At 34.5% G+C, this 20,529-nt stretch overlaps 2 protein-coding genes across 4 annotated transcripts; both read left to right on the top strand.

Moving 5' to 3' along the window:
* The first annotated feature begins 5 nt into the window (after window positions 1–5).
* Window positions 6–14,307, top strand: LOC109533940. Of its 3 annotated transcripts, XM_048660607.1 has the most exons (13): window positions 6–155; window positions 220–371; window positions 1,132–1,361; window positions 1,608–1,998; window positions 2,469–2,920; window positions 8,205–8,459; window positions 8,516–8,853; window positions 8,905–9,109; window positions 9,180–9,349; window positions 9,419–9,644; window positions 13,273–13,508; window positions 13,884–14,063; window positions 14,122–14,307. In XM_048660607.1, exons 3-13 carry the CDS (start codon window positions 1,208–1,210, stop codon window positions 14,251–14,253), a joined length of 2,739 nt encoding a protein of 912 aa, XP_048516564.1. In that variant the 5' UTR covers window positions 6–155; window positions 220–371; window positions 1,132–1,207; the 3' UTR covers window positions 14,254–14,307. The 3 variants fall into 3 exon arrangements, with proteins under 3 accessions (XP_048516564.1, XP_019755015.2, XP_048516568.1); XM_019899456.2 differs by having other exon boundaries at window positions 6–371; XM_048660611.1 differs by lacking the exons at window positions 6–155; window positions 220–371 and having other exon boundaries at window positions 1,291–1,361; window positions 1,781–1,998.
* Window positions 14,308–16,433: 2,126 nt separating this feature from the next.
* Window positions 16,434–19,824, top strand: LOC109533939 (single-stranded DNA-binding protein, mitochondrial). Its single transcript, XM_019899455.2, has 3 exons — window positions 16,434–16,609; window positions 16,666–16,774; window positions 19,359–19,824. Exons 1-3 carry the CDS (start codon window positions 16,595–16,597, stop codon window positions 19,682–19,684), a joined length of 450 nt encoding a protein of 149 aa, XP_019755014.1. The 5' UTR covers window positions 16,434–16,594; the 3' UTR covers window positions 19,685–19,824.
* The last annotated feature ends 705 nt before the right edge of the window (window positions 19,825–20,529 follow it).

Below are 20,529 nucleotides of genomic sequence, written 5' to 3'. Positions count from 1 at the left end.
CGTGACTGCAAAAACGTTTCCTTATTTAGAATTGCAAGATTTGTCGCTCTTGAGTGAAATTAAGTCCTAATCTGACTGATATGAAAAACAATTCATTATATGCCCGTATTAACAAACGGTGTAGGTATTTCTATATTGATACATACATATTTCAGGTCGGTTAAAGTCAATTCATGTATCAAGGCCGACAACTATTTTATCTTTACGATTGGTTTGCAGTAATGCGTTTAAAATAAACGGATTGCCGGGTAGTCCACAACTCAAACTAACGGGAGTAACGGTTTTTGGAGTTCAGTGCATGTGTTGTTTTTCCTCAATGTCCAAACAACCAACAACTCAAACCCGAGCCGGACCTATGGCATGGTGCTAAGGTAAGTCTACGAAAGGAACGCGGAAGTTTAAAGCGGTAAGAATGCAAGGAAAAGTTAATCTGAAATGTGTGTATAAAGATGGAAAAACCAATATATGTATTGGGTTTTGATTGAATGAATTATTAAAGGACATTTCTTTAAAAAACTGCAAATTGTATTGTGCATGTTGACAACCGATTAAACCGCCGAAAGGACTCATACAATAAAAGTTACAATGTACAAGTAGCAAATGTGAAACGCGATTTACACTCTTTTCTCTGAAATTCGGAAAAGGTGCATATTTCCTCCGTTTGGAATTTTTTAGCTCAAATATGTTATACATTGCTCTTATACCATGAGCTATAAATATTCAATCAAATAATAATAAATACAACCAAAGACAGGTAATGTTCTTTAAGATGATTATTTACACGTTTGAATTTCATAGAGAACAGTTTGCCTGCGTTTGAGTAAAACCTCAACAATTTTCTCCATATGTGGTCTTGCCATCCAAGAATCTGTTGCTATATTAGATTATTTTTTAGCGCAAATTTCTCGGTTCTAATTAAAATTTGAAGGAGCAACTGCAGCAGACATATCAAAGTACTGAAAATTAACAAAAACGTTTCATTAAAAGTTAAAACGGGCCACATCAACAACATTTTTGTACAAAAGTCAAGTAACTAAACTCAAAACATAATCAGAAAGACAATAACCCTGGTTCATTCACACACATGAAATGTGGAACATTTTAATACCGCAGACGAATTTCACATTTTAGCCCCATTAAAGTGCTTAAACCGGAAGAGAACTGAACGGCAAGTCACAAACGAGTTCAGACAGACATCAGTGTTGAAATGTTGAACAAGTGCAAAGCTCTTAATATGGAAGTCGACCAAACAGTCGTGGATGAACGCACTGAAACCGAATGGACTTCGTTTTTTCAAAATGCCCTACAATCAGATCCCAAGCTGGGATATAATGAAACAAATCCATGCTATACCTACTCAGGTAAGCAAACTATGCTTGACTAGATATTTTACATATTAACCACCAAGGAAAGATAGGGATTCACGTTTTTTATATTAACTGCAGTAATTGAGAGCAAGCATCCATAGAGACTTCTTGCAAGGTTCCAGCTCACTTTATATGCTCTGGGCATTTGAATTCCGGGAAAGTGGAAAATGAGCAAATTTGTATATTCCAGTAAACAGGAGGAAACGAAATGCAACTATTAACAAATCTTCGTAATTTCAGTAAACGGAATTGACTTCGAAGTAACAGAGCAAGAACAACAACGTTATTTGGCATTCCTATCACAAATTCCAGACGTTTACAACCGATTGAGCTACTGGCCCAGCTCCAAGCAAAAACTCCTCGCTCTTGCACTGGCTGCCTACGTTTCCAGAAACGAGAAAAATTTTGTTCAGTTGAACTCCAATGGCACTTACAAAGCACTCATCGAGATGGCGGAAATTTCGAAACCAGCCACCACTTGTCTGGTAAAGATTCGTTATCTGGATATGTTGTGCTCCTTTTTTGAACATGAAGCCGGCGTGCGATGGTCCTTGGAGACCAATTACTGGACAAAAATGTACGATTTGATAGCGGAGTGCCAACAAATCAGTTATTGCATTGCACAGAAAGTGTAAGTATATAAAAATGTTTGGTTCTCCAAGCAGTCTTCATGGACTTCCATGGGAAAGTGCGTGAAAGATTTCGCACCTAATCTTTATTTATTATTTTTTCCAACGATATCATACCTAAAATATCGCACATTGTGAATCTATTCGAATAGCCCCAATTTTAAAATCAGTATTAAACATCGTGACAACAGAATTATATAGAAATTATGCAAAAATTTATAAAAATTGTAAACTTTATGAAGAATTGCACAGTAAAAACTTTGACATAATGCAATCTTCTTTGGAAATATTGGACTCGTCTTGTTCAATCTTCCTCGGGTTTAGAGTGAAAAAATAAGATTTTACCGCAAATAGATAGATTTCGATGGCAAACTGATCAAATCAATAGATCATCGTATATTCATATCTGCGTGCATACACGTAAACTGAATCCTTTGCTTTCGAGTTTCTAAATTTAAAAAAACTATTTCAGGTATTGTATTCTATCCAAATTCCTGCAAAAAACGTCGAACCAGGCTCCAAAGGTGTGCATACACGTAATCAAGCAAATGATTCAAACTCTAATTGAAGTGTCCAGCAGAAACGTGCCCAAAACGAAAACCCAACCAATGGAGCTGATAGATCCTAAAGACTACAATAATTTACTACCAAGCATCACTTGCCTGGTGGAGACTTTGGAAAGACTTTTATCGAGTCCAGGAACAGACACCTTAAAGTACTTTATCAAGATGCAGGTGCGAGAAGCCACCGACACTTTAGCAATATTATCCAAAGACACTGAGTTTTCGTTGCAAGTGAACAGAATCTTGATCATTCTATCCTTCTATGAAATGACCGAACTTTTCGATGGCATCAAAGTGGTCAATCACGATCCAATAGCATTGAGCGGTTTTTTGAAAATTATTGAAAGGGAACTGAAGAAAAGTAAGTATATCTGCATAAAAAGATAACAAATAGCAATAATATTCGAAATATTAACGTAATTTGACTTAAAATGTTTGCTTTTGGTAGTAATTTAACAGCTTTATACAATTTTTCTGTTGGATGCTTTGTTGACGCCTGTTTTTGTTCCAAAATCTTCCAATTTTTTCGGTCTTTAAATTTCTTTCTCAAATTATCTTCTTAACATTTTCTGGATTCTCAAAAAATAGTAAAAGTATATTAAATTGAACAGATATATGATACATTAGTTATCAGTTTCATTTTGTAAATTACAATAGGTACATAGGGTTCTTGTAATTTTTTGGATTCATTCCTAAAAGTTATAATTACAAGTAATTTAGGAACACGAACGCAAGTTAATTTCTATTTGTATAGCAGAAACCGTCAAGAATATTTTAATGAACATTTGCGTGCTTTGATGGTACGTGAACAGCAGCACATGTTTCAAGATAAGAGTTTTATTTATAAGCAAGGGTCGGGAAATTTTTGAAAATAAACTTTTGGGTCACTGATTCTTCTCTCAAAAATATATTATTCAAGCTTGTGTCTCGTTTGGAAGATAAAAGAACTTGCTTGTACCAGGCACCAAGTAAGTAAACAATTAAAGCAATTTAATGAAAAGCGTAATCGGGTTTTAAAATAATTATATCATTTTAAAATGATTATTATTTAATTTTGAATAAATTAAAAAACACACCAATGTACCTTTTTTGCCGTTCGAATTGCAATTAATTCTGCTGCAGACAAGCTCCTAATCCTTTACTAATTTCGATAGAACGAAGACGATTGTCATTTATGTATTAAATTATATTGAAGTTTTGCCGATTTATCCCGTCAAATGTTAAATTTGATTAATTAAATTATACGTATGATTAGATTATCATATCTGACCCCATTCATCATCATCATCATCATCAGTCAACCATCTCAAATGTTTTCCTTTTAAGGCTTACTGGGATATCTGATTTGAAAACATAATTAAGTTTGCCGAAAGCTACCCAGGCCAATCTAATGCGGCGGATTAGTTCGATGGTTTGGTGATCTCTTCCTAGGCAAATCTTGTGTCCTAGTTATTTGTAAGACGCAGTCTGATCGATGGCTGCTCCAGCAATGTGCTGAGCAGCCTTCGCTGAGCATTAGATTTGTCATAGTCTGTGTTTTAGACATATTTATATTCAGTCCTACTTCTAGGGAGGAGCGGTGAAGTCTGCTCAGTAAGTCTTTAGCATCGTCTATACGGTCCGTTATTAGTACAATATCATCCGCAAATTGAAGGTGGTTTAGATTTTCTCCATTTATATTGATACCTTTGTCACTCAGATTTGCCCTCTTTCATGCACACTCCAACAGTGTGCTGAACAGTCGTGGTGAAATGGTGTCTCCCTGCCGAACTCCGCGTTGTATGGGGAATTTTTCAGTTTGTCTATCGTCCTGTCTAATACTTGCTGTGGCGTTCCGATATATACAGGTTGTCCCGTAAGCACATGATCAAAAGAATACTGCGATAGTCTTTGCATCAAAAGAAGACGATGTGACTTAATTTTTATAAACAAAAACTGTCTGGCTCCTCTGCTATTGATGGTCAAAGTTCTTCAAAAAATTTATCTTTTTTGAAATATAGAGAGAATGGTACTATGTATTTTAGTGAAACTCGCTGTCAATTTGCTCTTATGTAAGACTCATATTTTGATGAAACAGTCGAGTTCATCCGTTTTGGACAAGTGGAGAATTTTTGAGGGTCGTGGTACAAAAACTACCAGAACTTTTTATTTGGTGGGTGAAATCAAACTCATTTTTTTTGGTTGATGCACTAATCATTTGTTCACAATTTTGTGCTCTTCGTAAAATCTTGTAACATTCAGTTTTTGCGAAAAAAAATATTTCTGTTTTCTTGCCACTTAACAATGTTAGATATTAACTGCAAATATCGTGATACGAAGCATAAAATAATTGTGAATCAATCACTCACACACACACTCACTCAATTCGTTTCGAATGACCTTTTCTAATGAAGAAGTGACCCAGATGGTCAAAGTATTAGGGTTTTGCGAAGACAACTTGCGTGAAAGCGTACGCGTTTACGCGGCGCATATTTGCAGTTAATGTCTAGCATTGTTAAGTGGCTAGAAAACAGACATATTTTTTTCCGCAAAAAATTATGAATGCTACAAGATTTTACAAAGAGCACAAAATTGTCAGTAAATGATTAGTGACTACACCAAATAAAAAGTTGTAGTAGGTCTTATATCACGACACTGAAGAATTCACCACTTGTCTAAAACGGCTGAACTCGATTGTTTCATCAAAATATGAGTCTTACATAAGAACTCATGCACAGCGAGTTTCACCAAAATACATCTTACTATTCTCCCAATATTTCAAAAAAGAAACATTATTTGAAGAATTTTGATCATCACTAGCAGAGGAGCCAGACATTTTTTGTTAATATAAGTTGGTCAGATCGTCTTATTTTGATCTAAAGAATATCGCAATACCCTTTTGATCATGTGCTTACGGGACACCCTGTATTTTGAATGATGTTTGTATATCGGTGGTATATACGACATTCTAGCTTCCAGCATTTTTTCGTGACTGATTGTGTCAAAAAACGCTTGTTGTATTCAACACACTTTTCTATCATATTTTTTATTGCCAATAGACAATAGATGGTCATTTGTTCCATATCTAGATCTAAATCAGGCCTGTTCTCGTGCCTGGCAGAATTCTAATTTATTTTCTAGCCTTTTTGTCAGAACTTTGGTGAATAATTTGTAAATGTTTGAAAGCAGGCTGATCGGGCGGTAGTTTTTAAGGCCTGTGGTCTCCCCTTTCTTATGCAATAGGATCATTACTGCGGTATGCGACTGAGTTCGAGTTATTGCTTCAATTATACATTTATTAAAGATTTTTACTAGAGCCTGTAGGAATTTCGTCCCAGCCAATTTCATAGCCTCAACCACTACTCCATCCTCACCAGGAGACTTATTGTTCTTCATTTCATGTAGTGCTTTTCTTACTTTATTCGATGTTATGCCTGGAATTTTCAGAGCGTGTTCAGAGCCTAGGTTCATCACTTGGGGCAGTGTGTGATTTGCAACACGTTGTCCATGCTCGTCATACAGCTGACGGTAAAAGCCTTCTATAACGTTCAGAATGCCTTCCGGGTCGCAAACAATTCGCCCTTGACTGTTTTTCAATCTGTGAATGGTTTTTCTTCCAGTGGACATATGTTGTCTCAGAACTTTCAGGCTTTTTTTTTCTTCAATTGTCGTTGGTATCTCTCTAGTGTTGTGCTGTCTAATGTCTTTTCGAATTTCCTTCTGTATTTCCTTATTTAGGTGTTTGAATAGGTCAAAGTTTTTATCGTATTTTTGCTTTGGTTTTCTTCTTTCATCCAAAAGGTTCCTGGTATTTTGACTTAATTTGTTATTTCTTCTGAACATTAATGAACTGAAGCATGTCTTCGCTCGGATCATTCTGCAGTATCGTTATATCCCTTCTGTTTGTGATTATGAAGTCAATTTCGTTTTTAGTTCTTTCATTTGCGCTCATCCATGTCCATTGGCGTTGGGGCTTCTTTGTGAAAAAGCAGTTGATTGCAAAAAGGTCCTCCTGATGCAAAAAGTCCAAAAGTATTTCTCCCCTTTCGTTTCTTTCTCCATAGCCAAAGTTTCCCAAAGCTGTTTCTGCGTTATTCTACATGAAACCCAGCGTAGCATTGAAATCTCCAATTATCACTGCAAAGTGTGTTTGCGTGGTCTGCAAGCTTATTCTGATCGACTCATAAAAATCATCGATCTCCTCGTCTGGATGACTCGTTGTTGGTGCATATATGTATCTACTTGTATAACTTTGAGGCTGTATCTTGGATTCAATCTGAGAACCAAATAAACTCTGGGCGATACACATTCAATCTTCTCTAGGTTGGGTATATGTTTTTTATGAACGTAGGAGCCGACACCGCCATATGGTGAGTCTTCCTCTCCTTTGAAGTGGAACTTGTAGCCCGACCTCAAAGTGATCTGATCTTCTCCTCTACGTTTCACCTCGCTAACACCGACAATATCCCAATTGATGTTATCAAGTTCCTCTTCCATTTCTAATAGTTTTGCTTCTGGTGAGAGAGTTTGGACATTATATGAGGCTATATGCATAAGTTGTCTTCCTTGGTGGCCAGGTCTCTTCCGGGTATTCTTAGCACCCTCTGCTCTAACCGTCACCTTGGTCAGGTACATTGGAGCAGCTGGGGACAGAGGAGACTGACTGTGTAGAATGTATCTTCCATGAATGAATGAATGAAGGGAAAAATATGGTCTTTTTCGTTACCACGCTGCCCAGTGCGGGTTGATAGCGGGTTTTCTTAAAAACTGCATTTTCTTTATTTCCCGATGGGATGGTTATACCGCCATGGGTCGGTCGACAGCGTCTCTTTTGTTTTCTAGCAGAGTGCACCTGATGACCGAAGTCATTGGGTTGGCTTATTTTGACCAATATCTAGCCATCAGCCCTTGCACCCCCTTAGTAAGCTGACCCCATTAGTAACCTGCAAATAAATGCATTTACATCAAAGTAAATGCGTTAAATGGAGACAGTAAACAAACAAATAATTTAATATCGATGAATGTAATAAATTTCGCTATTTCAAAAAGAATAAAATATGCGAAAAGCCGAATGATGTCTTTTGATGCGTCTATGCTTTGCAGTGAAAGACAAAACAATAAAATGTGAAGTGCGTCGAAAAAGTTAATTTCCTATAACTAGAAATTATTTTTTCGAGTAAACTTTTAATTTAACTACAAATACAAAAATACAGAGTGATTTAAAATTGGCGTCATTCCTCTGGAAGTGTTGTCTGGGGATGTCTTGGGAGAACAGAAAAAATAGTATAAAAAATTAAATGGTATTGAAAACTCAGATATTTGCAAAAAACTAGATCAGAAGGATGGCAACAATGTTTTTCAAGGTAATCTCCCTAATTAACATTACGTAAATACTTGTTCCTTCGTAATTATTAAAAACCCCGGTAACTAAAAATTAATTAAATTAACTCACCCTGTATGTCAATGTGGTCGTTTTAAAACTGTAATAGAAACTTTGTGCTAATCTTTCAATTTATTTTGATGGCTATATTATACAAAATCACACGGTATTAACGCTATTATCTCTTTATATGCCCTATATTTCACTCAGTTAAAATTTAATTGAGTGACTCAATTAAATATTTTCCAAAATATAGAAGGTTCCAATAACTAAATGTATGCTTCAGGTCACCTAAAGACCATCTTTGAACTGTACTACTATGCACAAAAATATTGGAAAAACGTATCCCGAATAATGCCTCAGTATTTCCTCAAAGGAAAAGTAGTGAATATAGAAGACGAACTAATGTCGTTCCAAGTGGAACCCATCATAATAATAGCTGAAAAGCTACTTGGAGTGCCTCAAACCAGCGAAGAAGAATTAAGGCACTGCTATCTAGCCGATATTCTCAACATGTCCAGTGCCAATAGCGTATCATTGGGTAACATTTTATAATTTTAAATCTAAAACTGTTACAAAAACGGAGCGAATTTTCAGCCTACGAAATTCGAGAGCAATTAACCAAGGAGCCACTGGATATCGAAATCACCGCCCTCAACTGCTTGATTAAATCGAAACCTTTGTACTGCCGGAAAAATCTAGCAGTGGTTTTCCAAGCGCTCACGTACTCTTTAAGAGATTTCATTAAATACATGAAGAAAAACCCCGATAAAGGAGAACTAGATCACGATCATTTGCTGGCTGAAGCTCTTCTGGAAGCCATTCTGGCCTATCTGGAGAACTTCGACTTGTCTTGGCGCGAAAGCATTGGAAGCATTGAATTGGCTCATCTAGTTTATGAGTTTTTATGCTATTCAGCCAGATGGCCATCAGAAGTAACTCAGGTCTGTTCATTATTGATTCTTAAATAACCATAACTGTCTTAGGTAGTTCTCAAGTCATTGAAAACACTAAACATAACAATATCGAAACACATGTCTCCATACATGGCCCTGCTAGTGGACACCACACAATACTCTTACTTGAACGATCTGGGATCGATGCTGTTCAATAAAAGCCTCAACAGCAATTGCGAAGTTCGGAATGCCGCTTTAACTGTGGTCTGCACTATTTGTCAAAAGGTGAATAAAGGTAATTACTGCCCAGAGGTGAAACCACATCAGAAGATTTGTCATTTTATCTAGTTGCACCCCGCTTGTAGGGTTCAGTTCGTTCAAGAAAATTTTAGAAGAAACCCTTTCCCATGACTTGATAATGAGCATGGCACTGACCGATTCTGATGCCTCCGTTCGTGCGACAGCACTCAAATGTCTTCAACAGATGCTAGTAATGGAAGATATTGGAAATACTCTCTTCAGCTATGGATTTATTGTAAGCAAACTCCTGAGCTTTTACTTGTGGCTTTGCGTTCTAACTACAGCGTTCTTGTGCATATTTAAGGACAAAATTTTGCAACTGGTCTCGCAGGAGCAGGAAGCGATAGTAATCAGGGAGGCGATAACATTAATAGGGCAAATATACCAATGCGATTGCAACTCAGAAGAGGCTAACCGGAAGATATACAAGGTAATGGTCAAAGTGGCTCTGCGAGAGAACAATTATGATGTGCAAGAGCAGGCAGTCAAATTTTGGGACCAGGTTACAAAAAAACTGCTAGAGAAGCAAGGTATGACTTTGCGTCCGTATATTTCCTCAAATATTGTTTTTGTTACTATTTTTTCGCAAAGGTACTTGTTTTTGCAAGTTAGATAAAAATTTTTCAATATGCAGTAATCCGCATATGGAGTGCCAATCATTGGTAAATATATGGAAGAACAGACTTATTTAGAAGTTAAGAGTTGGTTTTTTAGTAAAATGACTCAAACTCGTGGATTCTTATTTTTAGTTGCGGTTGTTCCAACGTCAATTTTCTCTATGCTGCTAATGAATTTCGCCTTGTATGGTGAACATACAATACACAAATTTTATACGTTTAAGCTAATTAAATCTGAAAGGAATGCAAATGCAAAGGGTTGTCTTTACTTTGCGAGCGCATGCCATACAAAAACATGCCTTTGTAACATCTCATTACAACAATTAGCTTAATTGGATACACGCATAATAGGGAATCCGAAATTTTCACATGGAGTTTTCGCCGATTTCATCAACATTAGGCCACAAGACAGTCAGGGTGGATCTAATTTACATGCCTCAAAGGCGGGCAAAATGGAAAGAAGCATTTTAAATTAAACAAAATACTTAAAGTTTTACAATATTTACAATTAAACAATATGTATATTTAAATACATTTACACAACGGAAATCTCTGGGAATATTTAACCATTTAATGTAATTAAATTTTAATTTAATGTAATTAACCATTTAAATTAATGATCAGGAGTTTATGGTTAAATAAGTTCATGACGTGTTACGTGTTCCGTAAATATGTTCAAATATTTTAACAGCGTGTTCTTCTAGTCATTTTAGAGGGGGGTCCTGAGAATTTTTTTAATTTGAGGTTTCATTGTTGAGGTATTTGATTTCCAAAATGGCGAAAAATATTAGCTTTTGTTGTTTTCTTTTAAAACGGTTAAACATAGCAACTTCAATTTTGGTATACATTATCAGCTAATTGAGTGCCATTTTATTTTAGTGTTTCGTGGTTCAGTTTGCTTTTATACAGGGTAGAAATGTGGAACCACAACTGTTGTTTTGGTCAGAACTTTTTTTGTGTGCACTTAAACTTTTCTCGACATATTTTTTTTAATTACTTCAAATTATTTACCAACTTTTTTATCCCTTATTGTTTTTTCCTAAGATCACTAGTTTGCCCGCAAAAAATTAAAATCGTTTTCGTTGCCGTTCTCAAAATCTGTAAGTAATTAAGTTATTTTTTTTTAATCTAATAACGTTTTCATAGTACAATTTGGTACGCATTATTAGTTGATTACTAACAACCTAAATTAATTTTCTAAATTGTGTGTGTTGGATTACAATTATTAAGTTTGAATAAATTTTACTTAAATAATAACATGGTAACAATATGCGCAACGATATAAACAAACAAAATTAAATTTAAATAACCATTCTAATGTTAACTTTTCAGCTGCTGTTCAAATTAATCACCTTGACATTCTTGGCATAATCGCAGTCTTTTAATGAGATTAAAATTTACAGACCGTAAAGTTCTTATTTCGTTATAAATATTAAATATTTTTTCCTGCAGTTCTTCGATTGTATTCACTTCTGTTGAATACACCGTATTTTTTAAATGGCCCCAGATGTAAAAATCAAGCGCGTTTAGATCGGAAGATCTAGGAGGCGAGTTTATAGAAGCTTCTTGTCCTCTTCCAATGCAATTCGGCTTGGAAAGTTTTGATCAAGCCCAAACGATTTAATAGCTTTTTGCGGGAAGACGAGTGCCCTTCAGAAAAAACAATAAGAGATAAAAAAGTTGATAAATAACTTGTAGTAATAAAAAAATATATATTGATAAAAGTTTAAGTGCACACAAAAAAGTTCTGAACAAAACAAAAGTAGAGGTTCCACATTTCTACCCTGTGTAAAGCAAACTGAACCACGAAACACTACCATAGAATGGGACTAAATTAGCTTATAATGTATACTAAAATTGTTAATGTATATTAAAAAGTTTCTATGTTTAATCGTTTTAAAGAAAAACAACAAAAACTAATATTTTTCGCCATTTTGGAGATCAAATATCTCAAAAATAAGACCTCAAATTACAAAATTTCTCAGGAAAACCTCCCTCTGAAATTGCTAGGAGAACACGCCGTTAAAATATTTTAACATATTTACGGAACACACTGTATATTAGGCCACGGCCCAATACAGGGCGTCCCACCGGCAACTGCCGCGATCGATATCTGGCAAACTGTAATTAGCAGAAATTTGGAAATTGGACAGTGTGCCAAGGTCATTGGGGGCACGCCACCTAAAATATTTTCAAGATGGCCACACTTCAGGTTATACCGGAAGTGCGTATCAACTTGCTTATTTTAAATGGAACACCCTATATATTATTACATTTTTTAATTCTACTGCGAATTCTAAATGTATTTCATGTATAATTGTACGTACTTTTTTCAAATTGGAGAATACTCCAAATACATGCCAAGGCGTAAAGTAGCAAGAACGCTACACATTGAAACTGATGATGGTGGAAAACACCGAAACGTTTTTTTAATTGATAAATGAACAATAAATGACTGAAGAACCCAGGATTTGATTTTAATTTGGAATTGAAACACAGTCAGGAAAGTACGTAACGTTTTTTTAATTGATAAATGAACAATAAATGACTGAAGAACCCAGGATTTGATTTTAATTTCATGTATAATATCATATACCTAAGTCTAACAGTTTTTGAGATATTTGAAATTTTATGTAAAAAATGACAGTTGCAGCCACTCGAATAATTATTCATTTTTCCTATAAGGGAATTTGTCATACTTAATTTGAGTCCAAAAGGACTTACTTTAATGGAATCTCGGAAACATTTTGAAAACTATTAATACAAAATGTTAAAAAAATAAGTTTTAAAATACAGTTGATAAAAACGCCCAAAATCAATTTTTTCAAATGGAAACCCCCATTTTTGATAATTTTATCATATTTAGTATTAAAAATAAGTGTAAGTTTGTGTAACGATGTCTATTCCAAAAGGGTTTAGTATTCGAAATATTGTCAATTTAATGTTTTCATATGGCTATTTTGCAGCACCTTCTTTTAAATCCAGTCACTCTTCGTTGCCATGACGAAAGTGGCCATTTTTAATACAATAAAATGCCAAAGGAATGCTGACAGCTGTCAGTTGCCTTTAGAAAATAATTAATAATCATGCCCGGGCGCTTAAACTATACAAACGAAAATTATTTAAACTTACTTATTATTATTTTTTGCATTAAATTCCAAATATATCAAAAACGGTTAGACTTAGGCATAGGATATTATACATATAATAAATTTAAAATTTGGAGTAGAATTCAAAAATGCAACAATATATAGGGTGTTCTATTTAAAATAAGCAAGTTGATACCTACTTCCGGTATAACCCGAAGTGTGGCCATTTTGAAAATATTTTAGATCGCTTGCCCCCAATGACCTGGGCACACTGTCCAATTTTCAAATTTCTCCTAATCAGAGTTTGTCAGATATCGATCGCGGCAGGTTCCGGTGGGACACCCTGTATAGGAATTGACGAGTCCGAGTCTTTTTCCAAAAAACAAATCCCTGGCTTTTCAATAAATTTCCACTCCAACCAAATTCACTGTTTATGATAAATTAAATTTCAGGTATGAGTGACGATGTTTTCCCGAGTGTTATTTTCTCGAAGGAGCACAAGAAGATAATCAGGCTGAACGACAAGGAAATCCGAAAGCGGTTGTTTCAAGCCCTAGATGGCATGAGTAAATCCGGATGCTTCAGTGTTTTCCATTGCATTCTGCGCAATGAAAATACCCCGAAACAAGTGTTTGGCACCACAGTGGCCATTGTTACAAAACTGTTAAGGCTACTGCAACAATATGAGGTAAAATAATTAAATTGCTTTTTACAACGTAGACGTAACGTACAAACATAACTAATGAAGAGTTTTTTCGTTGTCCGATAATCATAACATGAAAGGGATTTTTTGCGGCGTAGCGGACAAATAATTTTTGGAATAAAAACATAACTAGCAAAATGTAATTTTAAGACCTACGCGAGAAAGGTGCCTAATGAAAAACTGCATCTTTTTAAACTGGCTTCTAAAAATTGATTTACTAAATAAACTCCTGAATCTTCATTTGCTACCAAATATTTATGTCTTTTGTTCCACATAAAACTTTGGGCTCGCAATGTTTCACAAACATACGAGCATTATTTGTTAATTTCTTACATAGTCATTTTGCACTGGATTTTTTAGGTCACTCCCGAATTCATTCTATTTAACCAAACGTATCCCAATCTGTGGTCCATACCGGGCAATATAATCCAATCGCCTACAAATAACATGGACGACGAAAATATGCAGGATATTATCGAGGAAACCGTAATGGAAATGATAAATAGCAGTACTGTTGATCGCATTTCCGCATGTCACACGGTTTGTAATTTTTTTAAGCAAAATATTTCTTTTTCTTACTTTTCAAAAACAATTGCAGCCTTTGAGTTGTAAGCATTTGGAAACAAGAGAATCTGGACTCGATCAAAACACGGAATCTGGATTGGGACAAGTTACTGCTGTGGATTTTATTGACTTTATCTATAGAAAATTACCTTACCTTATCAATTAGAATGTACCGATTATTATTTAATTCGTCTAAAAATGTTTATTGAAATAATTTATTTTACTGTTTATTAAAAAGTTTTTTAATAAATTTTTACTGAAAAAATTTAATAAATTCAGTAGTTCGTTTATTTGTTCGCACTTTTACCACAGCTTAAATATATATGATATATAAGCTGTGCTTTTATAAACTGCAAATGTTATTCCTTAGCACCACGACGAAATGATTTGAAATATAAAAGGAGAAAAGGAGAAAAGGAGAAACTGTTTTATGAACACCATTGGGTAACAAATTGCGGTTTTATTCAAACATTGCATACCTTCGGAACAAGGGGGGGGAGGTGTTTGTTCGGTAATTTATTCAATATAATTCGGTGATTATAAATGTAATGTTGAAGGAAATTACTCTGACAGGGTGTATTTTCCTGACATACACATAATAATAACCTACGTATAAGGACAGATTGTGACTGTGTTCAAGACGTCTTTAAGACATCTGTTCAAGACGTCTTCAAGACATATACAGACATCTTTAAGACGTCTCACATATCTGAATTAGACATCTTAAAGACGTCTTTAAGATGTCTTTGTGCTGTTTGGGATATGTATAGGTTATATGTTTACCTGTAGAATATAAATAATTTATTTTATAAAAGTATACAAATTGCATATAAAGATATTTGCATAAATCGAAGTTACAAATCGCCCAAAATAAGGTGAAAATTGTGAAATACCGCCCAAAAGTCGCTTGGCGACTTTCTCAAAATGTTCGTCGCAAAACTCTCCGAAAAGTAGCCCAGTTTACGATAAATCGCCCAATCTGGTCACACTGGTGTGAAGACCGCTCAGCGTTGCCAAGTCCGAAAATCGAATTTCGGTAGATAAGCTCGACATTTATCGGTAGATATCGTAAAACATCGGTAGACTCATTTTGCTTTCATTATTAAGGGCTCCATAACATCGCACGTTTTCAAAACTTGAATTTTTACGAACTCTCATGTTTATTTTATTATTGCTGTAATACTAAAATAAACATGAGAGTCAATAGCTATATTTATAATATTTCTTTAAACATTACAACACATTGTTAACAAAAATAAAATAATACACACGAAAAATAAATAAAATATTCATCAGCTAATAAAATTATGCTAATAATTATGCTTCATCCTAATAAAATTATTAATACTAATTTCACGAACTAAGCACTTTTCTTTCGTTTAAATAAAAATATCTTCTCAGTCTTGCAAATTATCCTTATATAAGATTTTATCATTCATAGATAACACAAGGTTATCTTCAATTTCAAAACTTTGACAATTGTTTCCACCAATATATCTCTTGGTGTGGAGTAAAGATGAAATTGTACTAGTTTTTAACTTATTTATCAACTTAGTTTTCATTAGATTAACCTGTGAAAATCTCCTTTCTACATTGGCTGATGAGTGAGGCAGAATAAGCAAGTTACAAATAAAATTCGTTAAAATTGGAAACACGACTTTTTCATCTCCATATTTCATATTTTCAGAAAATTTTTGAATTTCTTCGACATTTCGCAATAGATGCCATTCTGTGTCCAGACCACGTCCAGACCTTGTAATTCACTATTACCAGAGACAAGTCTTGTCTCTGCTATTACTTATAAAATTTGGAAATACCATCGCAACATCAGAAATAGATTGTCCGGATCCACAAAACATAATTTTTCCATAGGGATATTTTTTAGTGGGTACCGCTTTATTATTTGTGAGCACCCTTCGATATTAAAATCTAAACACCTTAACTTAAAAAACGTCAGTTGCTGTTCTGATATTACGGATTCTAAAATTGTGTTCTGTACATTAACACCTAAATAGATGTCAGAAACGGGTAAGAATTTATTAGGATTTTTAATGTCAATGTTGGAAATTGGAACAGAAAGTAAGTAATTCCTTTTTAAAAAACAGTCCAATAGGTTTCTCAGTATGTTTCTCATATGAACTTTTATTTGTTGCTTTTCGGTAGAAATCTGTAGATCTGAAAAATCGGAAGACCTGGCATCGCTGAGAGCGCTTAACAATTACCTTTTATTGGATGTATTTCGCGATATATCGACCCGTTAGTAGATCCCCGCCATCTATTATCCGTTTTAAAACCTTGAATTGTGTAGAGCCGCGCTCAGCATAGCCTACTGTATATTAAAAAATGAGTGGCATCTTTTAGACAAACGCTTCGATTCGATATTCAATTGAAGCAGATTGAAGAATAACCTCACTTTTACAAGCATTTTTTAGCCGAACATTAAGTGTTCAGTTAATGTTATAAACTATCCTGTTATCTTACTTAATTCGCTTATTGCTAGTGCCATAATGTTTTCTTATAGGGTAAGTTGACAAGTTTGAACAGCCAAAAAGTAGCGGAGATTAATTTGTGTTTTTAGCTTCTGTCGTTAGTTCCAAAGAAAAATGTACCTGAAGGGCTCTTTAGTGGCGTGAAACGATATGCCTCCTCAACTATGTCCCAACAGGAACCTGCCCGCATCGAGAAAAGTAAGCAACTGGCATGACAAAAAACATATAATTTGTTCAAAGTATTAAAAAATGCGCGAGCATAAACTACATTTTCTTCTATTCCCCAAAGAAACATGAACGGCTCTTCATCTTTAACACGAAGGAATCACTTGAAACATCTGTAAATGTAAGGTTATTCGGTAGTCATTTGTATAATTCCATGTTCTACACACATCTTAATTATTTTTAAAAAATCTAGGCTTATTAGCGTTTTTTAATAAAAGTGCAGAACTAAATTGGGAAGGAAATAAAGTGAGCCAAAAATGAAAAATCACGCTGACCAGTATTGCCACAAGCTTATTTTGTATCGTTGTAGACTACCGCAAGAGAGGGGGGTAGAGTTGGGTCTCTGGGGGGTAGCCCCGTCATTTAACTATATGTTACTATAACAACAATAACTGTCTGGAACTTGCCAGACGTATTAATATTACATGTTTTGGCAAAAAAAATATCTATACCGCAAAATCTTCTAAACGGCAGAATTTAAATATCATTTATATATATTTATATAATTGGGATTGGGATCAAGTTAATGTTTATGCGATATGTTGAAATGTTGATAGGTTTTTTTCTAACGAATGTCGCGTGAAATGAAAAAACAGACAGGGCAGACTCACTGTATACATATACAGGGTGTTCCAAAAATGTGTTAGGAAGTTTTTAAAGGTGATTCTACTGGCTACAATAATAGTAGTAAGTCATGAACCAAAGATTCGAAACCGGAATATTTTCCGAGTTACAGCTCATCAAATTTTTTTTTTTTCATTTTTGACCTATTCTGTACATTTCTTCGCAAGTTAAATTGAAAATCGGTACAGAGTTTTAGCTAAGTGACCTCTAGCTTTCTAAGAAAAAATGGTTTCTCCACTTTGCCACTAGATGGTTCTTTACCTGAAATCCAAATTTTATTTTCCCCGTAACTTTTTTGTCATGCCAAATATCGCAAACGCAACAAAAGCAAAGGAATGTGCCATTTTAAACACTTGAAAATACAAGAAAAATATTTCCTTTAAACACGACCCAAAAAACCTTGTCGTTTAGGACCAAATCGACAATAAAGTTTTTCTTACTACAAAACAGTGGCCTTGGATTTAACTGCAATCGCAGCAAATCAAGTCGTCTGGTTTTAAAATGTACCAAATTTGACAATTTATAGTAATTATTGTATTACTGTTCAAGTTAGACTAAATTTGTGTGCTCTAAAACCACTAAATTAAAATTGATCGAGAATATTCAAATTTTGCATTCAAATACAGCACAACAATTTTGTCTCAATTCAACAGTATTACAATAATAACTATAAATTGTCAAATTTGCACATGTTAAAACCAGACGATTTGATTTGCTGCTATTGCAATTAAATCCAAGAACACTGGGTTAAACAAAGAGGTTTTTTGAGTCGGGTGAAGAGCACATTTTTTGTCTAAAATTGATCCTTAAAATCCCACATTACTTTTTGCCATATTTGGTGTGCCAAAAAAGTTATCGGGAATATGAAATTTGGAGTTAAGATAAAGTCCCATCCAGTGGCAACGTGGATAAAGATTTCTTTCCCAGAAAGTTACAGATCACAGACAGCTAAAACTCTGTACCGATTTTCAATTGAATCCGGGAAGAAGTGTTCAGAATAGGTCAAAAATTAAAAGAAAAAAATGAAGTTTCATGAGCTGTAACTCGGAAAATATTCCGATTTTGAATTTTTGCTACCTACATAACTTACTATTAATATGTCAACCTGTAGAATAACTCTTAAAAATTTCCTAACGTATTTTGCGAACAGGAACACAGACGATAGACTTTTATACATTTACGGAAGAAATACTCGCAATTGACAATTTATAAAAGAAATTTGTCGGTGCGAGCATTTTTTCTAAATTTATCACTTCTTTCGGTCACCTCTTCGGTAGGTTCGTGAAATTTTTCGTGTTTTTTGCCTAGCCTGAAGCGGCCATTTTTATAAATTAAATTGTTTGTATCTCATAAACTGTTAGCTTTTGGTGTAGGGTATATTATAATATACCCTTCTTCTTTTTAAAATAAGAAAGTTGAGAAATTCCGATTAACAAATTTTCAAACTCGAATTGCGAGTACCTTTTCGTATGTGGAGGGGCCCCATCGACGTGACACACCCTGTATATACATATAGTATATTGGAGCGAAACAAGGTCGTTTTTTTATGTCTGGGATAAGGGAATAAAAATTAAAGGGCACAAATTTCCACAGAGCATCCCATATTTTACGGAACTGGTTATAATATTTTGAATCGGACACCAGTAGTAGCAGCAAGCTGGTTTTATAAATAGGATAGTTTTGATTGGTTTTAATACTTTTGGCATGGTTTCGTTTTATAGTTTTCCTCTGATTGGTATAGCAGGTCATAGACTAGTCCTTCATGTGTCATGTGTCTGTTCGTCATGTGTCAATGTCAAAATGTTCAAAAGTCCTTAACTACCTATATTCATATACATATTTTATAGCATATTTCGATAATTTAAAAAATGTTAAACTGATTAAACCTTTATAAATAAATAGATAAAACTAAAACACGGTCATTTATCGCTAGCAATCAACAATGTGACCCTGCTGGGCAGAGTGGGAGCGGACCCCCAAAGAAAGGGTTCAGACGAGCATCCCATTGCAGTATTTTCCCTTGCCACACACACAAACTACCGATACGAATCTGGCGAGTTTCTGCAAAGAACCGAATGGCACCGAGTGATTTGTTTCAAGCCAGGGCTTCGCGAAAGTGTGCTAAACTATTTGAAAAAAGGACAAAGAGTTCATGTGTCAGGCCGAATTACTTATGGCGAAGTAAAGGGCGAAGACGGTGCAGCCAGAAGTACGACAGCAATTGCAGCCGATGATATCATATTTTTCCATTCGCAATAAGCTTTCAATAGCATACAGGCTGAATTACCTCGAAAGTTTAACTCTTTGTTATCATCTGTGTTAACTTTAAGATCTAATATTTTTTAATTTCTAGTTTTGTATTATATTAGATATTTTTAAATATAAGGCTCCCACCTCAATGTCCTTTTGTTTAAATCAGCCTTTGTTGGCGTGTGTTTTTTTTTTATAAATATTGTTTTGTCTACTACAAGCGCGAAGTTTCTCTATTATCATAGGTACAATTTGGGTTAAATTCGCAAACTATTAGCCACATTAAAATTAATAACGAAATTGTAGGATTTTTTCAATGAAACATTATGTATAATTTTTTGAAGATCGTCGTTTCGCCATTTTTGTCATTAACATATATTTTGAATATTCGAAAAGCGAATAATTATGTGTAGTCATAACTCGAATATTCGAATATCCGAATATTCGAATACTCGAAAACACCAACATTATCAAACTCACAAGGTGCAAATATCTTCATATGCACTTTGTATACTTTTATAAAATAAATTATTCACATTCTACAAGCATTTAAACAAATACCCATATATTTACAAGCAAATGAAAATAATCATATTTACTCTCCTGCAAATGAATATAAAATTACGTCTCTGTGTTCTGGTGATACGCGTCATCAACTTTTGCGCGGTGTTACAATTAATGTGCCGACAAAGGCACTTTTTTATCCGTTGCGGCTAGTTGCCAAAAATGATATGAGATAACGATTTTTCTTCTTGGAAAACGGTGAACGGAAAACGAACACTCGAATATCTAACGAATATTCGTTAGATATTCGAGTATTCGAATCATTTTACTATTCGTATAAACCACTAAAC

The sequence above is a fragment of the Dendroctonus ponderosae genome, unplaced genomic scaffold (assembly GCF_020466585.1).
Source record: "Dendroctonus ponderosae isolate FM_Combo_2020 unplaced genomic scaffold, Dpon_F_20191213v2 Dpon_F_20191213_1, whole genome shotgun sequence".
Taxonomy (NCBI): Eukaryota; Metazoa; Arthropoda; class Insecta; order Coleoptera; family Curculionidae; genus Dendroctonus; species Dendroctonus ponderosae.
Note: the sequence above shows the minus strand (reverse complement) of the source record. Positions and strands in the feature narration are given on the sequence as shown.

What these genes read in the sequence shown, in the direction of transcription:
- LOC109533940 (XM_048660607.1), top strand. Translation starts at nt 1,208, where the DNA reads ATGTTGAACAAGTGCAAAGCTCTTAATATGGAAGTCGACCAAACAGTC. An exon ending in TCCATGCTATACCTACTCAG is followed by an intron (nt 1,362 to 1,607) that starts GTAAGCAAACTA and finishes TCGTAATTTCAG; the next exon opens with TAAACGGAATTGACTTCGAA. An exon ending in AAAACTGCTAGAGAAGCAAG is followed by an intron (nt 9,645 to 13,272) that starts GTATGACTTTGC and finishes ATTAAATTTCAG; the next exon opens with GTATGAGTGACGATGTTTTC.
- LOC109533939 (XM_019899455.2), top strand. An exon ending in ACCTGCCCGCATCGAGAAAA is followed by an intron (nt 16,775 to 19,358) that starts GTAAGCAACTGG and finishes ATTTATCGCTAG; the next exon opens with CAATCAACAATGTGACCCTG.